Source organism: Ranitomeya imitator, chromosome 3 (genome assembly GCF_032444005.1).
Source record: "Ranitomeya imitator isolate aRanImi1 chromosome 3, aRanImi1.pri, whole genome shotgun sequence".
Lineage (NCBI taxonomy): Eukaryota > Metazoa > Chordata > Amphibia > Anura > Dendrobatidae > Ranitomeya > Ranitomeya imitator.
Window position 1 is genome coordinate 4,807,513 of NC_091284.1, and position 24,738 is coordinate 4,832,250.

The window sequence follows — 24,738 nt, forward strand, 5'->3', positions numbered from 1 at the left end:
TCACATTATTTCCACAACTTTGAAAATTAATTAAAAAAAAAAAACAAAACCTAAAATTTATAGAATTTTTCTTCTTCACATTTTACATACTATAACATAGTATTACCAAAGAACAAATTGTCAAAAGAATTAAAAATCTAGTGGTAATATTCATTAGTTCACTTGACATGGAATGACTGAGCACAAGACATTCACCGGCGTCTACACATCATAGGGGAGATCTCCTGACACCTTCTCTCCATCTACCTGATGGTCCTGAGGACCATTGGGATCTTCTTGGTTACAGTCCTGTGGAAGAAGAGGACGGGGACATCTCTCTGGTGTTGTCCTCTTACTGGACAGATCTGGAGGAAACACATACAGGGAGTGAATTAATTCTTTACATACAGATAATTATAGGCCGTGTGTATTTAGTCCTGTATTACCTGGAGATGTGAGGGGCTGGGGAACCTCCATCGTGACGTCCTTGTACAGATCTCTGTGTCCTTCTAAATACTCCCACTCCTCCATGGAGAAATAGACGGCGACATCCTGACACCTTATAGGAACCTGACACATACAATGATACCGTCATCCCCCGATCCCTTCATAGTGTTACTGTATAATGTCCCAGCATTCCCAGCAGTGTCACCTCTCCAGTCAGCAGCTCAATCATCTTGTAGATGAGTTCTAGGATCTTCTGGTCATTGATGTCCTCATGGATCAGGGGGTGAGGTGGAGGCCCCGTGATTGGGCTCAGGGGTCTTCCCCATCCCTCAGACACAGGGTCCTGACAGCGATCACTAGAGGTCTTCTTCACCACTGTGTAATCCTGGTAATGGAGAGACACATTAATAAATCTCACTACAGACATTTCCAGAGTCCTCACCTCTCCAGTTCTGTCCATCTGTTATTCCCATAGATAAGAATGATGTAATGTGACGTCATCAGAATCTCTCACCTCTCCAGTAAGCCGGAAGAGGATCTCTAGGGTGAGGTGTAATATCCTCTCCGCCATCTTGTCTCTGTCCATATCCATCACTGATGGGTAAATCAGGACAATTCTCTTCTGTAGAAGATCTTCACTGAGAGGATCCGATGTTGTAGAGACCTGAATGAGAAGATGAGCCGATGTAACATCAGAAGAATCCTGTAATAATACAATTACTGGAGATAATAAGGGAAACATATGAGGAGATTTATTATTTTAGTTTTAGTTTCCTTCTTTACATCTACTAATAAATCCTATATATTTAGGCCACAGACAACAAGCAGTTTCTTCCTCGGAGTCGGCAGCTGAATACGTTCCTCATAGACTCATCTTCCATAACGCTAATTCTCGTCTCATCTACCGACCCTGGAATCGGCATTAGTAATACTGCAGGAGATATTCATTACACGCGACATGAGAAATAACTACTTCATGATGAGGACGACATCTTCATCTTCTACTACGGCTCTAGAGACAGATGTGGCCAGAGTCGGTCACTGACTCCATCACCACCGGCCTCTATATGAAGGTTTCCAGTCTTCCCCGCACTGTAATCTTCTATCACGTTAGATCTCAGCTCTGATTCACACACAGAAGTTTGAGGCTTTTATAAAAGCTTGTTTGTAAGAACATCAAGACAGGAGTCATGTAATGCCGATGTCTCCATGTAAAGTGCTTCTTTTTTTTGGATATCATGATTTTTTTTACATTTTCCTGTAAACTTCTATATATTACATGAGAAACACCCCCCAACAAACAAATGTTAAAAAATAAATTTGGGGTTCAAGATAATGTTGGAACATTATACCGTGTGGGGCCAATAAAGGGGCATTATACTATGTGGGTAGCACATGTTTCCTTGGTTCCCATCTTTTATTATTATTATTATTATTATACATTTTTATAGCGCCATTTATTCCATGGCGCTTTACATGTGAAAAAGGGTTCAAATATAGATAAATACATTAAACATGAGCAAAAAAAAACCCAAGGCACACAGGTACATAAGGAGGGAGGACCCTGCCGTGAGGGCTCACAGTCTGCAGGAGATGGGTGAGGATACACTAGGAGAGGGTAGAGCTGGTTGTGTGGCGGTTCAGTAGGTTGAGAATCACTGCAGGCTGTAGGCTTGTCGGAAGAGGTGGGTCTTCAGGTTCTTTTTGAAGGTTTCTATGGGAGGCGAGAGTCTGATGTGTTGGGGTAGAGAGTTCCAGCGTATGGGGGAAGCACAGGAGAAGTCTTGGATGCGGTTGTGGGAGGAAGAGATGAGAGGGGAGTAGAGAAGAAGATCTTGAGAGGATCGGAGGTTGCGTGTAGGTAAGTGTCATTGTAAGGGTTTTGAACTGGAGTCTCTGGGCGATAGGAAGCCAGTGAAAAGCTTGGCATAGGGGAGAGGCTGGGGAATAACAGGGAGACAGGTAGATTAGTCGGGCAGCAAAGTGTAGGATGGATTGGAGTGGTGCCAGAGTGTTAGAGGGGAGCCCAGAGTAGGAGGTTGCAGTAGTCAAGGCGGGAGATGATAAGGGCACGAACTAGTGTTTTTGTGGTGTCGCGGTCAAGGAATGCACGGATAGGGATGAGGTGGGATGGGAGCGGGTCAAGCGTGCAGGTCGTGAGGTGTGATCTTGACAGCAGGCTGGAGAGCTGATCTTCTGCCATAGTGGAGAAGCTGGTTTTGGAGGAACAGAGTTTAGCAGCTAAGAGGGGCGTTGGGCGCTGTGGGCCAAAGCTTTCTCTGATCGTATTGATCTTCTGTTTAAAGAAAGAGGCAAAGTCTTCGGCAGAAATGAGAGGGGAGGGAGGTGGTGCAGGGAGACGGAGTAGATAATTGAAAGTGTTGAAAAGCTGTTTAGGGTTGTGAGACAGGGAGGATATGAGAGATGAGAAGTTTATGTTGCGGCAGTGAGCGTGGACTTGAAGCTGGCGAGGGACTGCTTGAATGCAGTGAAGTAGTCGGCAGAGCGGGATCGCTTCCATCTCCGCTCAGCGATCCTGGAAGCCCGTCTCAGTTCTTTGGTCAGGCTGGTAAGCCAGGGCTGCCTGTTGAGTGTACGAGTTTTGCTACAGTTGTGGCCAAAAGTATTGACACCCCTGCAATTCTGTCAGATAATACTCAGTTTCTTCCTGAAAATTATTGCAAACACAAATTCTTTGTTATTATTATCTTCATTTAATTTGTCTTAAATGAAAAAAACACAAAAAGAATTGTCCTAAAGCCAAATTGGATCTAATTCCACACCAAACATAAAAAAGGGGGTGGACAAAAGTATTGGCACTGTTCAAAAAATCATGTGATGCTTCTCTAATTTGTGTAATTAACAGCACCTGTAACTTACCTGTGGCACCTAACAGGTGTTGGCAATAACTAAATCACACTTGCAGCCAGTTGACATGGATTAAAGTTAACTCAACCTCTGTCCTGTGTCCTTTTGTGTACCACATTGAGCATGGAGAAAACAAAGAAGACCAAAGAACTGTCTGAGGACTTGAGAAACCAAATTGTGAGGAAGCATGAGCAATCTCAAGGCTACAAGTCCATCTCCATAGACCTGAATGTTCCTGTGTCTACCGTGCGCAGTGTCATCAAGAAGTTTAAAGCCCATGCAACGGTGGCTAACCTTCCTAGATGTGAACGGAAAAGAAAAATTGACAAGAGATTTCAACGCAAGATTGTGCGGATGTTGGATAAAGAACCTCGACTAACATCCAAACAAGTTCAAGCTGCCCTGCAGTCCGAGGGTACAACAGTTTCAACCCGTACTATCCGTCGGCGTCTGAATGAAAAGGGACTGTATGGTAGGAGACCCAGGAAGACCCCACTTCTTACCCCGAGACATAAAAAAGCAAGGCTGCAGTTTGCCAAATCTTACCAGAAAAAGCCTAAAACTTTTTAGAAGAATGTTCTCTGGTCAGATGAGACAAAAGTAGAGCTTTTTGGGCAAAGGCATCAGCATAGATTTTACAGGAGAAAAAAAGAGGCATTCAAAGAAAAGAACACAGTCCCTACAGTCAAACATGGCGGAGGTTCCCTGATGTTTAGGGGTTGCTTTGCTGCCTCTGGCACTGGACAGCTTGACCGTGTGCATGGCATTATGAAGTCTGAAGACTACCAACAAATTTTGCAGCATAATGTAGGGTCCAGTGTGAGAAAGCTGGGTCTCCCTCAGAGGTCATGGGTCTTCCAGCAGGACAATGACCCAAAACACACTTCAAAAAACAGTGTGAGAGAGAGCACTTGAGACTTCTAAGGTGGCCAGCAATGAGTCCAGACTTGAATCCCGTAGAACACCTGTGGAGAGATCTATAAACGGCAGTTTGGAGAAGGCACCCTTCAAATATCAGGGACCTGGAGCAGTTTGCCAAAGAAGAATGGTCTAAAATTCCAGCAGAGCATTGCAAGAAACTCATTGATGTTACCGGAAGCGGTTGGTCACAGTTATTGTGGCTAAAGGTTGTGCAACCAAGTATTAGGCTGAGGGTGCCAATACTTTTGTCTGGCCCATTTTTGGAGTTTTGTGTGAAATGATCAATGTTTTGCTTTTTGTTTCATTCTCTTTTGTGCTTTTTCATTTAAGACAAATTAAATGAAGATAATACCAAAGAATTTGTGATTGCAATCATTTTCAGGAAGAAACTGAGTATTATCTGACAGAATTGCAGGGGTGTCAATACTTTTGGCCACAACTGTATGCATGAGCGGGATGGCCGAATCGCGTGTAGCTGTCATTGTGGTGTTATAAAAAGTGGCAGCAGCATCTGTGTCATGAATGGAGGCTATGTCTGTAAGAGGGAGAAAGGACTCAGAGTGATTGTAAATTGAGGTGTTTGAGATTTCTACGAGGGTGAGTGAGTTTGTGGAGTGGGGATTGCACACTAGGAGAGGAGAAGGAAGAGAATGTCAGTAGGTTGTGGTCAGACAGGGGGAGGGGTGAGTTTGTGACATTAGTAAGGGAGCAGAGGCGGGTGAAGATGAGGTCCAAAGTGTGGCCATCTTTGTGAGTGGCCTCAGAGGACCATTGAGTGAGGCCGAAGGAGGCAGTAAGCAATAAAAGTTTAGAGGCAGCTGAGGTGGAAGTGTCAATGGGGATATTGAAGTCACCTATGATGATAGTGGGGATGTCACCAGAGAGGAAATTAAATAGCCAGGTGATGATGTGGTCGAGAAAGGTGGAGATGGCTAGTTCTGGGGGCGGTAGATGACAGCCAGCTGGAGGTTGGAGGGGGAATAGATGCGGACGGAGTGCACCTCAAACAAGGGAAGAATAGCGGAGGGTGGTAGCGAGACTGGAGTAAAGGAGCAGGTGTCAGACAGGAGCGGCCAACCCCTCCACCACGTTTGTTGCTGGGGTGAGGGGTGTGACAGAGGTGGAGAGGCCGAGTCAGAGGGGGTGAGCCAGGTTTCAGTGATGCAAAGGAAGGAGTTTGTTGGTGATGAAGAGGTCGTGGATAAATGACAGTTTGTTGCAGACAGAGCGTGCGTTCCATAGTGCTCCAGGTAGAGGGGCCGGGGGAGTGGGGGCTGGATGGATGGGTATGAGGTTATCATGGTTGGGAAAACGTGCAGAGGATCGTGGCAGGGGGTTATAAATAAGTGTGGGGATGTGTTGAGGAGGGTCGGGATTTGGGGATACATCACCAGCGATGAGGAGTAGCAGAGAGAGCATTAGAAGGTGGGAGCAGGATAGGACATGATGTGGCCGTGTGTGTCTGGAGAAAAAGGGTTGTATGTGGAGGAACAGCTGTGAGGAGAAGGTGAGATGACTGGGGAGGATGGAGGAAGAAATGACTAGTTCTTTACTAGATGGAGGAATTGCAGGAGATTGTTTCGGTTTCTTTTCTCTTTCACTCCATACTACTTTCCTTCTTACATTGTAGTGGTTTGGTATTCTGTTACCTTCCAGTCAATTCCAGTCTAATTCAAAGTAATTAAAAATATATAATTTGAAAGATGTATGGATCAGACTACGTCTGGAGCAGACTCCAGCATCTGAATATATGTGCTGGTAACACAACTCAGCTGTGAGTGGATGTGGGTGTGTGTGTCCAGAACACATGTTCAGAGTTGAACAAAAGCTCATAAAAGGGGGGGAGGGGTTAGACTGACCACTCAGAGGTATTCATGGAAGACACCAGAGAAGTGAAATACATTATGGAGCAAAAGTTAAGGGTGTGCAGTGCATACCATAGAAAATCAATGCAATATACAGAGACATTCAGGATCCAGAAAGAGCTGGGGACATTCAGTGCATACCATAGAAAATCAATGCAATATACAGAGACATTCAGGATCCAGGAAGAGCTGGGGACATTCAGTGCATACCATAGAAAATCAATGCAATATACAGAGACATTCAGGATCCAGGAAGAGCTGGGGACATTCAGTGCATACCATAGAAAATCAATGCAATATACAGAGACATTCAGGATCCAGAAAGAGCTGGGGATATTCAGTGCATACCATAAAAAATCAATGCAATATACAGAGACATTCAGGATCCAGGAAGAGCTGGGGACATTCAGTGCATACCATAGAAAATCAATGCAATATACAGAGACAAAAGTGAAGGAGCCAATTTGCAGCTTAATGACCAGACCAATTTTTACAATTCCGACCATTGTCCCTTTATGAGGTTATAACTCTGGAAAGCTTTAATGAATCCCGCGGATTCTGAGATAGTTTTCTCATGACATATTGTACTTCATGTTAGCGGTAACACTTTTTCGATATTACTTGCGTTTATTTATCTAGTTGTACATATATTGCATAGAACAAGTCTGCAATGACTTTAGTCTGCTGTGTGATTCCTATAAGTGTGTCCTAGAAGTGTGAAGATTAATTTTAGAATTAAAACCAGAAGGATATATACAGATATACAGGTCCTTCTCAAAAAATTAGCATATAGTGTTAAATTTCATTATTTACCATAATGTAATGATTACAATTAAACTTTCATATATTATAGATTCATTATCCACCAACTGAAATTTGTCAGGTCTTTTATTGTTTTAATACTGATGATTTTGGCATACAACTCCTGATAACCCAAAAAACCTGTCTCAATAAATTAGCATATCAAGAAAAGGTTCTCTAAACGACTTATTACCCTAATCTTCTGAATCAACTAATTAACTCTAAACACATGCAAAAGATACCTGAGGCTTTTATAAACTCCCTGCCTGGTTCATTACTCAAAACCCCCATCATGGGTAAGACTAGCGACCTGACAGATGTCAAGAAGGCCATCATTGACACCCTCAAGCAAGAGGGTAAGACCCAGAAAGAAATTTCTCAACAAATAGGCTGTTCCCAGAGTGCTGTATCAAGGCACCTCAATGGTAAGTCTGTTGGAAGGAAACAATGTGGCAGAAAACGCTGTACAACGAGAAGAGGAGACCGGACCCTGAGGAAGATTGTGGAGAAGGACCGATTCCAGACCTTGGGGAACCTGAGGAAGCAGTGGACTGAGTCTGGTGTGGAAACATCCAGAGCCACCGTGCATAGGCGTGTGCAGGAAATGGGCTACAGGTGCCGCATTCCCCAGGTAAAGCCACTTTTGAGCTACAGAGAAGCAGCACTGGACTGTTGCTAAGTGGTCCCAAGTACTTTTTTCTGATGAAAGCAAATTTTGCATGTCATTCGGAAATCAAGGTGCCAGAGTCTGGAGGAAGACTGGGGAGAAGGAAATGCCAAAATGCCTGAAGTCCAGTGTCAAGTACCCACAGTCAGTGATGGTGTGGGGTGCCATGTCAGCTGCTGGTGTTGGTCCACTGTGTTTCATCAAGGGCAGGGTCAATGCAGCTAGCTATCAGGAGATTTTGGAGCACTTCATGCTTCCATCGGCTGAAATGCTTTATGGAGATGAAGATTTCATTTTTCAGCACGACCTGGCACCTGCTCACAGTGCCAAAACCACTGGTAAATGGTTTACTGACCATGGTATTACTGTGCTCAATTGGCCTGCCAACTCTCCTGACCTGAACCCCATAGAGAATCTGTGGGATATTGTGAAGAGAAAGTTGAGAGACGCAAGACCCAACACTCTGGATGAGCTTAAGGCCGCTATTGAAGCATCCTGGGCCTCCATAACATCTCAGCAGTGTCACAGGCTGATTGCCTCCATGCCACGCCGCATTGAAGCAGTCATTTCTGCCAAAGGATTCCCGACCAAGTATTGAGTGCATAACTGAACATTATTATTTGATGGTTTTTTTGTTTGCTATTAAAAAACACTTTTATTTGATTGGATGGGTGAAATATGCTAATTTATTGAGACAGGTTTTTTGGGTTATCAGGAGTTGTATGCCAAAATCATCAGTATTAAAACAATTAAAGACCTGACAAATTTCAGTTGGTGGATAATGAATCTATAATATATGAAAGTTTAATTGTAATCATTACGTTATGGTAAATAATGAAATTTAACACTATATGCTAATTTTTTGAGAAGGACTTGTATATATACAGATGCTATCTGCCACCATCGCACTCTAACCAGCATGTCTATTCTTCCTACAGGTATGTTCATGCATCCAGCTCTCCAGCCTGCTCTCCTGTCTTGTCTGTCTATGAAGTGCACATAGTAAATCACACAACTTTCCACACAGACTTTCCTCTGCTTCCAGCATTCACATGGTATGCCTTTCAGCTAACCCCAGCTTACCCCAGTGTTATTTATGACCTTGGTTACTCAGGCCTGATTGTATGCATCTGGTCCACTCTTAATTCTCTGACCATAATGAACAGAGACCACTCCTCTCTGCTTCACTCCTGAATGCACTTAGTTGTACATATATTGCATAGTACAAGTCTGCATAGACTTCAGTCTGCTGTGGGATTCCTATACCTGTGTCCTAGAAGTGTGAAGATTAATTTTAGAATTAAAACCAGAATTCAACCAGAAGAGAACTGAAGGTAACTGGCCAGTCACTGTAAACAATGTTTCTGTTTGCTTTCACTTTCACCCCTATAATCCTTCACTTTCTGCTACCTCCCCTGATCCCTACACTAAGTAAGGAACTGTTCATCTCCTCTTCAATCCTCCCCATCCATCTCACCTCCTCTGAACTGTTCCTTAACATACAGTCCTCTGTCTCCAAGCACAGACAGCCCCTCATGCCATCTCCTGCTCCCACCTGCTAACACTTTCTCTGCTCCTTCTCACTGCTGATGATATCTCTCCAAATCCTGCTCCTCCTCACCACATCCCCACAGTCGGTTCTACCTCCCATCCATGCTCCATCACAAATTACCGTAACCTCTCTAACCTTATACCCATTCGCCCAGCCCCCACTTCCCCAGTCCCACTAACAGGAGCTCTGTGGAACGCTCGCGCTGTCTGCAACAAGCTTTCCTACATCCACGATCTCTTTGTTACTACCAAACTTTCCTTCCTCGCCATCACTGAAACCTGGCTCACCCCTTCTGACACAGCCTCTCCTGCTGCACTTTCCTATAGTGGCTTCCACCTTTCTCACACCCCGCCCCAGCAGCAAGCATGATGGAGGAGTTTGGTTTTCTCCTATCAGATAACTGCTCCTTCACACCAATCCCACTGCCACCCTCTGTTACCCTCCCTTCCTTTGAAGTGCACTCTGTGCGCCTATATGCCCCCACCAACCTCAAACTAGCTGTCATTTACCCGCCCCCCAGGGCCAGCCACCACCTTCTTTGACCACTTCACCACCTGGCTACTTTATTTCCTTTCTGCAGACATCCCCACTATCATCATGGGCGACTTCAACATACCCATTGACACTTCCCTCTCAGCTGCCACTAAACTTCTATCTCTCACTTCCTCCTTCGGCCTCACTCAATGGTCTTCTGCAGCCACTCACAAAGATGGCCACACACTGGACCTCATCTTCACCCGCCTCTGCTCCCTATCTAACCTCTCTAACTCACCTCTAGCTCTTTCTGACCACAATCTACTCACATTCTCTTCCCTCTCCACTCCTTGTCTACAATCCCCACCCCACAAACTTGCACACCCTCGCAGAAATCTTAAACATCTTGACCTACATTCATTCTCTGAATCCCTCCTCCCTCTCACAGACATAAGTTCCATACACAATGCGGCAGACGCTGCCGCTCTATAGAACACCACAATAGCTGCAGCTTTGGAATCTCTTGCCCCTCTAACACATACCAAAGCTCGCAAAATCAACAGACAGCCCTGGCACACCAGCCTGTCCAAAGAACTGAGGCAAGCTTCCAGGGCTCCTGAGCGCAGATGGAAAAGATCTGACTCCAACAAGCACTTCATCACATTCAAACAGTCCCTCACTACTTTCAAGACCACACTCACCACAGCTAAACAAACTTACTTCTCATCTCTCATATCCTCCCTGTCTCACAACCCTAAACAGTTATTCAACACCTTCAACTCTCTCCTCTGTCCCCCAGCACCTCCTCCCTCCCCACTCATCTCAGCTGAAGACTTTGCCTCATTTTTCAAGCAGAAGATTGATAACATCAGAGACAGTTTTGGTCAACAACCCCCAGAGCCCTTCCTCCCAATTTCCCAGCCCTCCACCTCCAAAACCAACTTCTTCACCATTACAGAAGATCGACTCTCCACTCTACTCTCAAGATCACATCTCACCACCTGTGCACTTGACCCGATCCCATCCCACTTTATCCCAAACCTCACCACAGTCTTCATCCCAACACTAACCCATCTCTTCAACCTATCACTAACAACTGGTGTTTTCCCCTCAATCTTTAAACATGCCTCCATCACACCAATCCTCAAAAAACCCTCTCTTGACCCATCCTCTGTATGTAGCTATCGCCCTATATCACTTCTCCCCTATGCCTCCAAGCTACTGGAACAACACGTCTACCTTGAACTGTCCTCCCATCTCTCTTCTTGCTCCCTCTTCGACTGCTTACAATCTGGCTTCCGGTCACACCACTCCACTGAAACTGCCCTAACTAAGGTCACCAATGACCTCTTAACGGCCAAGAGCAAGCGACACTACTCTGTCCTCCTCCTCCTGGACCTGTTGGCTGCCTTTGACACAGTGGACCATTCCATATTATTACAGACCCGCTCATCCCTTGGCATCACAGACTTGGCCCTATCCTGGATCTCATCATACCTAAAAAAAACGGACATTCAGCGTCTCCCACTCACCCCCTCACCTCACCCCCTATCTGTCGGAGTCCCACAAGGTTCAGTCCTAGGGCCCCTGCTCTTCTTCATTTACACCTTTGGCCTGGGACAGCTCATTGAATCTCATGGCTTTCAGTATAATCTCTATGCTGGTGACACACAGATTTACATCTCTGGACCAGATATCACCTCCCTACTAACCAGAATCCCTCAATGTCAGTCCACTATTTCATCCTTCTTCTCCGCTAGATTTCTGAAACTTAAGATAGACAAAACAGAATTCATCATCTTTCCCCCATCTCACGTGACCCCCCCCAACGAACCTATCCATTACAGTAAATGGCTGCCCACTCTCCCCAGTCCCACAAGCTCGCTGCCTCGGGGTAATCCTTGACGCTGATCTCTCCTTCAAACCACATATCCAAGCCCTTTCCACTTCCTGCCAACTTCAACTCAAAAATATTTCACAAATCCGTTCATTCCTCAACCAAGAATCTGCAAAAACCCTAGTCCATGCCCTCATCATCTCTCGCCTTGACTACTGCAACCTCCTGGTCTGTGGCCAACCCTCAAAAACTCTCGCACCCCTCCAATCTATCCTAAACTCTGCTGCCCAACTAATCCACCTGGCCCCCCGGTATTCCCTAGCTTCTCCCCTCTGTCAATCCCTTCACTGGCTCCCCATTGCCCAGAGACTCCAGTACAAAACCCTAACCATGACGTACAAAGCCATCCACAACCTGTCTTCTCAATACATCTGTGACCTCGTCTTCCGGTACTTACCTACACGCAACCTCCGATCCTCACAAGACCTCCTTCTCTACTCCCCTCTTATCTCCTCTTCCCACAATCGTATTCAAGATTACTCCCGTGCTTCCCCCCTACTCTGGAACCCTCTACCACAACACATCAGACTCTCACCTACTATCGAAACCTTCAAAAAGAGCCTGAAGACCCACCTCTTCCGACAAGCCTATAACCTGCAGTAACCACCGATCGACCAAACTGCTGCATGACCAGCTCTACCCTCACCTACTGTATCCTCACCCATCCCTTGTAGATTGTGAGCCTTCGTGGGCAGGGTCCTCTCTCCTCCTGTACCAGTTATGACTTGTATTGTTTAAGATTATTGTACTTGTTTTTATTACGTATACCCCTCCTAACATGTAAAGCGCCATGGAATAAATGGCTCTATAGCAATAAATAATAATAATAATAATTTATGAAAAAAACGGAAATACGGTGAAAAATTTTTAAATTTTACAACAAAATTAACAAAACCATTTTTTTTAGGGACCACATCACATTTAAAGTCACTTTGAGGGGTCTATATGGCTGAAAATACCCAAAAGTGACACCACTCTAAAAACTGCACCCCTCAAGGTACTCAAAACCACATTCAAGAAGCTTATTAACCTTTTATGTGCTTCACAGGAACTGAAGCAATGTGGAAGGAAAAAATTAACATTTAACTTTTTTTTTTTTACGAACATTTTACTTAAGATCCAATTTTTTTTATTTTCACAAGTGTAAAAAGAGAAAATGAATAGTGATGAGCAAGTATACTCATTACTCGAGATTTCCTGAGCAGACTCGGGTGTCTTCTGAGTATTTTTTAGTGCTCTGAGATTTAGTTTTCATCGCCTCAGCTGAATGATTTACATCTGTTAGCCAGCATAAGTACATGTGGGTATTGCCTGGTTGCTAGGGAATCCCTACATGTAATCAAGCTGGCTAACAGATGTAAATCATTCTGCTGTGGTGATGAAAACTAAATCTCCGAGCACTAAAAAATACTCGGAGGTCACCCGAGCGTGCTCAGGAAATCTCGAGTAACGAGTATATTCGCTCATCACTAAAAATGAACCACAAAAGTTGTTGTCCAATGTCAATAATCAGAGTGACCTTTGGCCAACAGACGGCTATCACATGTGCAGGGGGGCTTATCTTAGTTATCCCACCACTGCTACAATGTGATGAAAACACAAATAAGGCTATTGACCTATCAATTTACCGCAGGGGCTTATTTAGGTATCCCACTGCTGCTACAATATATCACGAACTGCAGGAATTTATGTATATCCTGCTTTCCAGTTCCGCTTCGGAACTTGCAGCTCTCCGGCGCCCCCCTTAGGCTGTGTGCATACGTTCCGGATATTTCGCTATAAAAACGCTTAAAAAACGCATACATATGCATCCTATCATTTATAATGCATTCCGCAATTTTTGTGCATATGTTGCGTTTTGTTCCGTGAAAAAAAACGCATCGCGGTAAAAAACGCAGCATGTTCATTAATTTTGCGGATTTCCCACTGTATTATTGCATTGGGAACCAAAAATCCGCAAAAACTCAGCAAAAAAAAAGCGAAAAAAAACGCATGTGGATTTCTTGCAGAAAATGTCCGGTTTTGTTCAGGAAATTTCTGCAAGATAGCCTTACCCTCAGGTCAGTCCCTTTGGACTGGCTAGCAGGCACGCTGCAGCGATGGAATTATAAATGCTCAGGCCGCAGCCAGAGAATAGCTTATAAAACCCCATTCCGTCGCTGCCAGCAGCCCCCACCTAGCCCAGAACACACTTCGCTGCCACCAGCTCAGATTTCTCCACAGAGGGTTCGAGCCAACCCAAATTATTAGCGTAATTAACTTCAAGCACGTGAAAAATTCACATAGAACATGAAGAAGACAAACTAGTAGTTTTATAGTTTACTCCAAAAAGTAAGCAGTGTTTACAAAAGGTATATAAAGATTTTACAATATGAGACAATTTAAAGTATGTACAGCAATTATAAAATAAACAGGGATTAAAGAAGGATAAAACTCACATTTGCTTAGATCATTTCAGCTAACCATGCTGGTGGGCTGAGCCAAATGTCCAAGATCATCAGGGAGTCTGAACATTGTGAAGTCCCAGGCAAGAAAGAATGCTGGACACACTGGCAGTAACTTATACTTGTAGGCTGTGACATCACTAAAGGGGGTTGAGTTACCCTTGCCCTCCCCTTTCCTCCAAATTACAGATTTACCAGCAATACCTATAATTCTCCTAACTTGGCTTGAGAATCTAGCAGTGTCACAACACACACATCATTCATCTTATATTGAAATTAGCTATTCAAAGAGTCTAGACTCGGGCTAGCTGTTCCACACGGTTGAAGAGAAATCCATTTCTCAGGTTCTGTTGTAGCTAGCGTTCAGCGTCCGGTGTTGTAGTGAAGCTCTATTAACGCCTGTCCTGAATATGTTTCTGGCATGTCTCTATCATACACGGGCGGCGTGTTATGGCTTATTGAACATCTCCCCCTTTTCAGCAAACACATGGACTTGGACAAAAAAGTTTGCACACGCTCCTGGCTAATTAAAATTCTGACAGGAGGGGAACAAGAGCAGAGAGGAGTTTCAAGGCTGCCCCTGAAGTTTCAAGTTCCACAGGGATTGTGCCTAGAACAGCGAAGGCAATGAAAAGGGGAAGGGGGGTCGGAGCCCACAGTGTGTGTGATATCAAGGGGGAAATGAAAACCATACTCCATTTTAAACATTAACGTGACACCTCCCCCTTTTGGACTACGCTACGGAGGCAGAACCTCTCGGTAGCCTCATTGTGCACCTCAGCAGGTTCACCCCGGTGGGATAACCCATCCGCATTGCCATGCCACCTGATCGTTTTGTGTTCAATGGTGAAGTCAAACTGCTGGAGGGCAAGGCTCCAGCGTAGCAACCTTCTGATGGTTCCACACATGGCATTTAGCCAGCGCAGAGGGTTATGGTGAGTCACCACAGTAAAGGTCTGACCGTGCAAGTAGGGCTGCAAGCGCTACAGGGCCCAGACTATGGCCAGGCACTCCTCGATGGTGGAGTAGACCACTTCCCTCGGCAGAAGTTTCTGGCTCATGTACAACACGGGGTGCTCTTGGTCCTCTGAGGCCAAACTCGCTGGCGTCGGTCTGCACCAAGAACGGTCGACTGCTGTCGATTGCTTTCAACATAGGGGTGTTGCACAGTGCCGTTTTCAACGCCTGGAAGGCTCCCTGACAGCTGTTGGTCCAGTTGATGATGTGGGGTAGCTTCTTCCTGGTGAGGTCCGTCAAGGGTTTTGCCAGGCTACTATAGTTCTATATGAAGCGCCTATAGTATTCTGCAGTGCCCAGGAAGGACATCACCTGTTTCTTGGTCCTGGGGGTGGGCCAGTTCACGATCACTTCCACTTTCTCAAGCTCTGGCTTTAGGGTGCCCTCGCCTACCCGGTGCCCCAGGTAGCAGACCGCACTCATGCCCATCTGGAACTTTCCCGGCTTGATAGTCAGTCCAGCTCAGTGAATTCGCCTGAGCAGCTCCTCGAGATGCTGCAGGTGTTCATCCCAGGTGGAACTGAAGATGGCAATGTCATCCAAGTACGCCACCACGTACTTCTCCAGACCCTGAAGCAGGTGGTTGACCATCCACTGGAAAGTGGCAGGGGCATTCTTCATGCCGAAGGGCAGGACCGTGGACTCGTACAGTCCAAAGGGTGTGATAAAGGCGGACTTCTCCTGCACCCCAGGGCTCAGGGGAATCTGCCAGTATCATCGACTCAGATCCATTAAGGTCAGGTAATTTGCAACAGCTAACTTCTCAAGCAGCTCCTCGATGCGCGGCATTGGGTGCGCGTCAGAGGCTGTGATGGTGTTGAGCCCCTTGTAGTCCACGCAGAACCGGGTGGTCCGGTCCTTCTTTGTATGAGGACTACAGGTGAAGCCCACGCACTCTTTGACCGCTGAATCACCCCCAGCTGTAATATCTCATCGATCTCCTGGCGCATAACATGCTGCACCTCGTCAGAGATTCGACAGGGTTTTCACCGTAGTGGGGCATGATTCCCGGTGTCCACCTCGTGCACCGCTAACTCAGTCCTTCCAGGTCAGTTGGAGAACACGGCCCAAAAGGTTCCAGCTTGGTCTGCAACTGCAACCGCTGGGGTTAGGTTAGCGAGGCGCTTACCTCCACGTCCTCGATGGACCCACTGGCCTTGGTTTGGGCCAGCATGCCCAGGAGGGCGTCTTCCACCCCGTCTTCGGGCAGGCTGAAAGGTTCACGTTCGTGATGAGCCTTCATCATGTTGACGTGAAAGGCCTTTCGCCTACCCCGAGCGTGATAAAGCGTGACCACGTACGTGACCGGATTGAGCTGTTGGTGGACGACGTACGGGCTTTCCCAGGCTGCCTGAAGCTTATCCTTTGGTACGGGGACAAGCACCCACACCTTTTGACCCATGTGGTACGTTCGCTCCCGGGCGTTCTGGTCGTACCAGTGCTTCTGATCAGCCTGAGCCTGCGTCATATTGTCATGCACCAACTGCGTCAAGGTCTGCTTCTTGTCACGGAAGCGCATGACATACTCCACTATGGACACTTCCGAAGGGTTCGGCTCCACTTCCCAGGATTCCCTTACCAACCGAAGGGGTTCCCGGACTCGCCTGCCGTACAGGAGCTCAAAAGGGGAGAACCCCGTCGAGGCCTGCGGAACCTCTCGGTAAGCAAACAGGTGTGGGAGGTACCACTCCCAGTCGCATCCTTGGGTCTCAATAAGCATGCGTAGCATCTGTTTGAGGGTACCATTGAAGCGTTCACACAAGCCATTGGTCTGTGGGTGATACGCACTCGATACCAGACGCTTCACCTGCATTCTCTTACAGAGAGCCTCCATTAGGCGAGACATGAATTGGGTCCCTTGATCGGTAAGCATCTCCCTGGGAAATTCTACACGTGAAAAGATAGCCAACAGGGCATCCGCCACCTTATCTGCCCTAGTTGACGACCGAGCTACTGCCTCTGGGTACCGGGTTGCATAGTCTACCACAGTAAGGATGTATTGCTTTCCAGAGCTGCTGGGGACAGCCAGCGGGCCCACAATGTCCACCGCGATCCTCTGGAAAGGCTCCTCTATCACTGGCAAAGGGATGAGGGGAGCCTTAAGAGCAAGCCCCGCCTTCCCCACTCTTTGACAGGTGACACAGGAGCAGCATTTGTTTGGCACATCTGTCCCCATCTTGGGCCAATAGAAGTGTTGAGACAGCCGGGCCTTAGCTTTTCTGATCCCCAAGTGTCCAGCGAGCGGGATCTCATGGGCAATCCACAACAACTCACTCCTGAATGGGTGCAGGACGACCAGCTCTCTTTCCCTCAACCACTCCTTTTGCGATTTTCCAGGTACTGTCTCCCAGTACAACCTCCCTCGTTCCCAGAACACCCTCTCCTTGTCAGTCACGGAGGTGGGCGTCTCGGCAAGTTGTCTCAAATTCTCTAGAGTCGCATCTGCGCGCAGAGCGGCTTGAAACTCCTGGCTAGGGGAAGCATGAAGCGAAGTCAGGGTCCCTTCCCCATGGGAACCCTCTGGGACCTGCTCTGGGTCCATCTCTGGTTCAGTCATAACGATGACTGAGGAGGGTCCGGAAGGCAGACAGTTATCTGTGTTCCGGGCACTCTGACTGCAGGTGACAGCAGCTACGTAGGCTGTCTCCCCAGGGATTTCCAAAGACCCATCAGCAGGCGATGCTATGGGTATTACCTCCCCATCCACCCCCATTACCTCAGGAGCCGTGCTACTTAGGGGCCAGTTACCTTCCTCGGTGGCACTGGTCAGTTGCATGGCATCACCTTCCTCACGGTTCCCATGCACATCCCCATTTCCTTGAGCACCAATGCTCCTGTTAGAGGTTCCTCAGCCATCACACCCGGCGGAGTGACGTGGCTGAGCACTCTTGCACCTGTGGACACATCAACCTTTGCAGAAAAATGGTTATCAGGTTCAGTTGGCACATTTACATCATTTTCAGAATCATTCCTAGGAAAAAAATGGTTATCAGATGCATCATTACTCGATAAAGCATGGTCAGGAAACACATGCGATTTCCCATTGCTATCATAAGCATTCGATCGGGGAGGAGAGTCAGGGACATAGTATGCAACCATCCTCCCCAAATCAGTCCCCAATAAAACATCAGTGGGCAAATTATCCGACAGCCCCACTTCCTTCACCCCGCTCCCAGCACCCCAATCTATATAAACCCAGGCCATTGGCAAGGGACAGCTGATGCCCCCAATCCCAGTGACAGTTAGGGTTTTCCCCGGAATGATCTCTTCAGGGGCCGCCAGTTCGGGTCGGATGAGGGTCCGTTCAGCCCCTGTGTCCTTGAGGCCTGTAGCGACATGGCCCCCCACGGTGACGTGCTGCACATTGTCACACACCCTCCCAACCACCCCACCCACCAAAAGAACTGCTGCATTAGGCCCTGGGGCCTTGGCTGGGGGGTTCCTCTGCTTGTCTGGACAATAGGGACTGATGTGACCAGTCCGTTTGCAAACAAAACACTGGCGGTCGGTGGTAGGTCTGGTGCTGTTGGCAACGAGGACAGGGCCTCTGTTGTGTTGGCTGGCAGGGGCACTGGCGTTGGTTGCAGGCTTACCCCCTCTCCAGCTGGCGGTGACTAGCTTCCACACCTCCGATTTACAGTTGGCCTCATAGGCATCGGCAATCTGCGCGGCTTTCGTCACGTCTTTGGGTTCTCTGCCCATCACGAACTGTCGCACCTCAGCTGGGCAAAGATGTAAGAACTGGTATTTGATCATCAGGTCTCGCAGCTGTGCCAAGGTGGTCACTGACAGTCCTTGGGTCCACTGGTCAAAGTGGGTCCCAAGTCCATGCGCCACATCTCTGTAACTGTCGTGTGGGCCACGTTGGAGGTTCCGGAACTTTCTACGGTAAACCTCAGGTATAAGCTGGTACTTAGTTATCAGGGCCTGCTTAATGGCCTCCTAGTCACCATCCTGTTCTGGCGGGAGAGCATCAAACGCCTCCAGAGCTTTGCCTCTTAGCCCTGGGGTCAGGAATCGGGCCCATTGGTCCCCAGGCAGCCGGTACTGTCTGCAGGCTTTCTCAAAGGCCCGCAGGAAAGTGTCCAAGTCCCTGTCCTTTTCCATCACAGGAAAGTGCTCTGGCCGGGGTTTAGGGGTCTGAGTGCCATTAGGCTTGCCGCTGGACTGGGACACCACCTGCACTTGGGAGTCGGGCTAACTGCAGCTGGTACTCCCGCTTCGCTTGCAGCTTGGCTTGGGCCTCCCGCAGGGCTCTCTCAGCCTCTCTCTCAGCTTGGGCTTCCTGCCGGTATTGCTGAATCAGCTGCAGACGTCCATCACGGTTGTCAGTGGGGAGTTGTTCCAAGGCCGTCAGCAGGTGGTGGTCCAATTCGCCCTGGTTGCTTGCTAGTAGGGCCGGCATTCAGTGGTTGGACCTTAGCTGCAGCACCATCTCTGTTTTGGCCGAATTCTGCGCCCACTGGGCCCTGGCCGTTTTCCCGTTGAACCTGAGCCGCGACCAGTTGGTCTTTGGTTTTGTTCATGGCTTCGATCTGCCACATCCCGCAAAGGGCAATAAGAGTGTCCGTCATGCTGCTTATACCACTCTTCTCCCATCGCAGCCATGGTTGCCAAATAAAAGACAGGAAAGAAAAATGAAGAGAAAGGGAGAAGATAATGACAAGTACACACAATTGTCTCAGGACTAATAAACACTGAGTTCATTCTCCAAACTATTGCTGCAGGTCCTTGGAAAGAACCGTGCCAGTTTTAGTGAGAGGAATGATTCCTCAAACCAGATCACTAATACTCTATGATCCCATCACTCTGCCACCAATTTCACGAATCGGGGTGACCTTTGGCCAGCACACGGCTATCACATGTGCAGGGGGCTTATCTTAGTTATCCCACCACTGCTACAATGTGATAAAAACACAAACAAGGCTATTGACCTATCAATTTACCGCAGGGGCTTATTTTATTTATCCCACTGCTGCTACAATATATCACAAACTGCCGGGATTTATGTATATCCGCTTAGGAACTTGCAGCACTCCGGCGCCCCCCTTACACTCAGGTCAGTCAGGGAACTACACCTAGGATAATTGATCGCCAGACAGGCCGCTTCACTGTGGACTGGCTAGCAGGCACGCTGCAGCGAGGGAATTATAAATGCTCAGGCCACAGCAGGACAATAGCTTATAAAACCCCGTTCCATCACTGCCAGCTCACCTGCCTAGCCCAGAACACACTTTACTGCCACCAGCTCAAAATTTCTCCACAGAGGGGTTCGAGCCAACCCAAATTAGTAGCGCAATTAACTTCAGGCACGTGAAAAATTTGCATAGAACATGGAGAAAACGAACTAGTAGTTTTATAGTTTACTTCAAAAAGTAGGCAGTGTTTACAAAAGGTATATAAAGATTTTACAATATGAGACAATTTAAAGTATGTACAGCAATTATAAAATAAACAGGGATTAAAGAAGGATAAAACTCACATTTGCTTAGATCATTTCAGCTAACCATGCTTATGGGCGGAGCCAAATGTCCCAGTTCATCAGGGAGTCTGGATAGTGTGAAGTCCCAGGCAAGAAAGAATGCTGGACTCACTGGCAGTAACTTATACTTGTAGGCTTTAACATCACTAAAGGGGGTTGAGTTACCCTCACCCTTCCCTTTCCTCCGAATTACAGATTTACCAGAAATACCTATAATTCTCATAACTTGGCTTGAGAATCTAGCAGTGTCACAACACACACATCATTCATCTTATATTGAAATTAGCTATTCAAAGAGTCTAGACTCGGGCTAGCTGTTCCAGACGGTTCAGGAAAAATCCATTGCTCAGGTTCTGTTGTAGCTAATGTTCAGCGTCCAGTGTTGCAATGAAGCTCTATTAATGGCTGTCCTGAATATGTTTCTGGCATATCTCTATCATACACGGGCGGCGTGTTATGGTTTATTGAATATCTCCTGTTGTGAATTCTGCTCTTGGGCTCCCTCCGGTGGTTATGAGTGGTAGTGCTGCGGTAGTTGGATCGCAGCATTTATCAGGTGTTTCTATTTTTTGCAATTTGGGCTGGGCTATTTAGTCCTGCTTTATCCATTAGTCAGTGCCAGTTGTCCATTGTTTTTGGAGGATTCACATCCATACCTGGTCTCTTCTGTTCTGCTGTTCATTTCAACAAAGATAAGTTCTGGCTTTGTTTTTGCTGTCCACCTGCTGTGGACCTTATAGTTCTGTGCATTTTCATGTTTTGTCTTGTCCAGCTTTGTCTGTGAAGGATTTTTTGCAGCCAAGCTGTGTCTCTGGAGATGCAGATATACCCTCCATGTCTTTAGTCAGATGTGGTGATTTGTATTTTCTGTGGTGGATATTTTCTAGTGTTTTAATACTGACTGCATAGTACTCTGTCCTATTCTTTCTTTTTAGCTAGTATGGCCTCCTATGCTAAATCCTGATTTCATGTCTGCGTATGTTATTTTCCTCTCCTCTCACAGTCAATATTTGTGGGGGGCTGTCTATCCTTTGGGGATTTTCTCTGAGGCAAGATAGGTTTCCTGTTTCTGTCTTTAGGGGAAGTTAGTTCTTAGGCTGTGTCGAGGGGTCTAGGGAGTGTTAGGTACCCCCCATGGCTACTTCTAGTTGCGGTGCTAGGTTCAGGGTTTGCGGTCAGTACAGGTACCACCTTCTCCAGAGTACGTCTCATGCTGCTCCTAGGCCACCAGATCATAACAATCTCCCCCCTTTTCAGCAAACACATGGACTTAGACAAAGAAGTTTGCACACGCTCCTGGGTAATTAAAATTCTGATGGGAGGGGAACAAGAGCAGAGAGGAGTTTCAAGGCTCCCCCTGAAGTTTCAAGTTCCACAGGGATTGTGCCTAGAACAATTATAATGTAGAGCTGTGAAAATAGAAAATCATACATTTTTCCACAAAAATTATTATTTAGCCCCCAATTTTTTCTATTTTCCCAAGGGTAAAAGGAGAAACTGGACCCAAAAGTGGTTGTCCAATTTGTCCTGAGTACGCTGATACCCATATGTGGGGGTAAACCACTGTTTGGGCACACAGCAGGGCTCAGAAGGGAGGGAGCACCGTTTGACTTTTTGAAAGCAAAATTGGCTGGAATCAATGGTGGCGCCATGTCGCGTTTGGAGACCCCCTGATGTACCTAAACAGTGGAAACCCCCAATTCTAACTCCAACCCTAACCCCAACACACCCATAACCCTAATGCTCACCCTAACACACCCCTAACCCTAGTCCCAACCCTAACCCTAACTTTAGCCCCAACCCTAATCGAAAAATGGAAATAAGTACGTTTTCTTTATTTTATTATATTTTCCTAACTAAAGGGGGGGGGGGTTATTTAATCTTTTTATTTTGATCACTGTGATAGGGTTTATCACAGTGACTGAAATGAACCAATAGGAAAAATCTTCCTATTGTTGCCGGGCGCCGGCGGGCACCCCTACGTCACGGATCGGGGTGACTTTAGGCCACAGATGGCTATCACATGTGCAGGGGGGCTTATCTTAGTTATCCCTCCACTGCTACACTGTGATGAAAACACACACAAGGTTATTGACCTCTTAGTTTACAGCAGGGGCTTATTCTAGTTATCCCACTGCTCTTCAATATACCACGAACTGCAGGGATTTATGTATATCCCGCTTACAGTTCCACTTGAAAACTTGCAGCTCTCTGGCGCCCCCCTCACCCTCAGGTCAGATTAGGTACTGCACCTAGTGTAATTAATCGCCAGAAAGGCTGCCTGCTATGTACTGGCCATTGGGCACACGGCAGCGAGGCGATATAACTACTCCTACTCAGGCAGGAACAATAATTATCAACGACACCCAAAGGCACAGAACACGGTATGCTGCCACCAGCTTCGATTAAACGGGTCCGAAGCTAACCCAAAACAGTAGCGTAATTCCCTTCAGAAGACTTAGGGTACGTTTTAGAACAGGAGAACGAAACTAGTAATTTAGATATTTTACTTTGATAGATAAGGCAGTGTTTATAAAAAATATTACAAGGATGTTACAAAAGAGACAATTGAAAATATGTACAAAGGTAATTATAACATAACGGGATTAAATGAGAAAAGGTAAAACTCACATGTTCTCAGATCATTGCAGGCAAACCATGCTAGCAGGCAGAGCCCAGATGTCCCAGTGCATAGTACAGCTCCTCAGGCCAAAAACTCAGACTGAAGGCTGGGTAAAGTGGAGTCACTTAAAAACTGCAGCCTCGTAACATCACTAAAAGGGTTGGTTTACCCAGACCCTCCTATCTCTTCTGCTGTACAGTTTTCTCCAACAATTCTTATAATTCTTGTATTTTCGTTCCCGAACATGTCAGAATCATAACACACCCAGCATTCATCTTATGTTAAAATTGGCTTTCTAATGAGACCAAACTTGTCCTAGTTGGGACACACAGTTCCAGAGAAATCCGTACTTTTTACCTGTTGGAATTAGAAGCTCGCGCTTACAGTGGCTGACAGATCCGCCGACAGAGATTCGCAACATGGACTTATTATTTTCATAGCCTAAATCGGTAGCCCAATATCTCACTATAACAGGACAAAGAACCGCATGTCTTGAGAGGGCTATCAGACCAGTTCTAGCTGGTACAACCGTCCACTGCAGCTATAGTGGTCGTAAAAATTCGTCTGGGAGGGGCATGAGGGGTTTGGGATCTACACATACACATCTCCGCAAACAGAAACACACAGAGAAGAAGGGTTTAGCCCACAGTATGGTGCTAACAGGCAAAGCTACAAAATCATATTACATTTCATACAATATTGTGACAGGTTTATTTAATAATTCTTTTATTTTGATCACTGTGATAGGGTTTATCACAGTGACTGCAATGAACCAATAAAAAAAATCTTCCTATTGTTGCCGGGTGCCGGCCGGCAGATCTCAGCGGGCGCACTGCGCATGTGCTCGCCATTTTCTTCCCGGAAAAAGATGGCAGCATCCATTGGGGGAAGCAGGAGGGCCGAGGAGCACCAGGAGACACTGGTAAGTATCGGGGGCGATCAGGGACCCTATTTCTCTGTCCCCTTATGTGCAATCACATCGGCGGACAGAGAAATTACATAGCACAGCAGACTTTTTTTGTGATCGCAAGTAAACGGTAAATACCGGAGATCGTTGGTAAAAACCGACCCGAATCATGTTCTCTGGGGTCTTGGCTTACCCCGGAGAAAATCCAACTCTGGGGGGCGCTATACCCTTTTTCCACAGCACCGAAACAGCGCTGTGGTTTAAGTATCCTTAACTGCAGCCATTAAAAGGCGTATCGGCGGTCGTTAAGGGGTTAATAGTTGGAACAAAACCATTGTGATTTTTATAAGGTATAAATGTAGCGTTCCTATGCGGCCCCCACAGTCTGAGTGTTCGGGGGGAATCGCTTCTCCCCTTGGATTGGAGCTGATACTATGAAGCTACAGTCACTACAGACTTCCTGCCACCTCCATAAAGGGCAGAACTGTCCGAGGATTATTACAGCTGATAGTTCCCCAATTAGAAGGCACCTGTGGATATTGGGGTCTTTACCTGCTCCAGGTCTGGTGTGGAGCCTCCACCTGCAGAGCCGCCACCACATATATGGCTGCTGTGTGCGCACAGGACCTGTGATGAGGTCATCGGAGGGGAGGAGTAAGGGGGTCACATGATCTGAGGCCTTTGTGTGTGCAGAACAGGGCGTGTGATGAGGTCACAGGAGGGGAGGAGTCAGGGTCACATGATCAGGGCATCACTGTATACAGGACAGGACCTGTGATGAGGTCACTGGAGGG

The 24,738-nt window shown here is 46.8% G+C and overlaps 1 protein-coding gene across 1 annotated transcript in view; it reads right to left on the bottom strand.

Annotated features, from left to right (window-relative positions):
• LOC138671505 (oocyte zinc finger protein XlCOF8.4-like) overlaps positions 1 to 24,586 on the bottom strand; it is a 35,934-nt gene extending 11,348 nt beyond the window's left edge. Inside the window, exons 1-5 of the mRNA XM_069759680.1 lie at positions 24,497 to 24,586; positions 941 to 1,090; positions 632 to 811; positions 426 to 549; positions 247 to 344 (exon numbers count right to left, since the gene is read on the bottom strand). Of these exons, the coding sequence (XP_069615781.1) occupies positions 247 to 344; positions 426 to 549; positions 632 to 811; positions 941 to 1,090; positions 24,497 to 24,586 (642 nt within the window). The remainder of the gene's footprint in view (positions 1 to 246; positions 345 to 425; positions 550 to 631; positions 812 to 940; positions 1,091 to 24,496) is intronic.
• Positions 24,587 to 24,738: the final 152 nt, after the last annotated feature.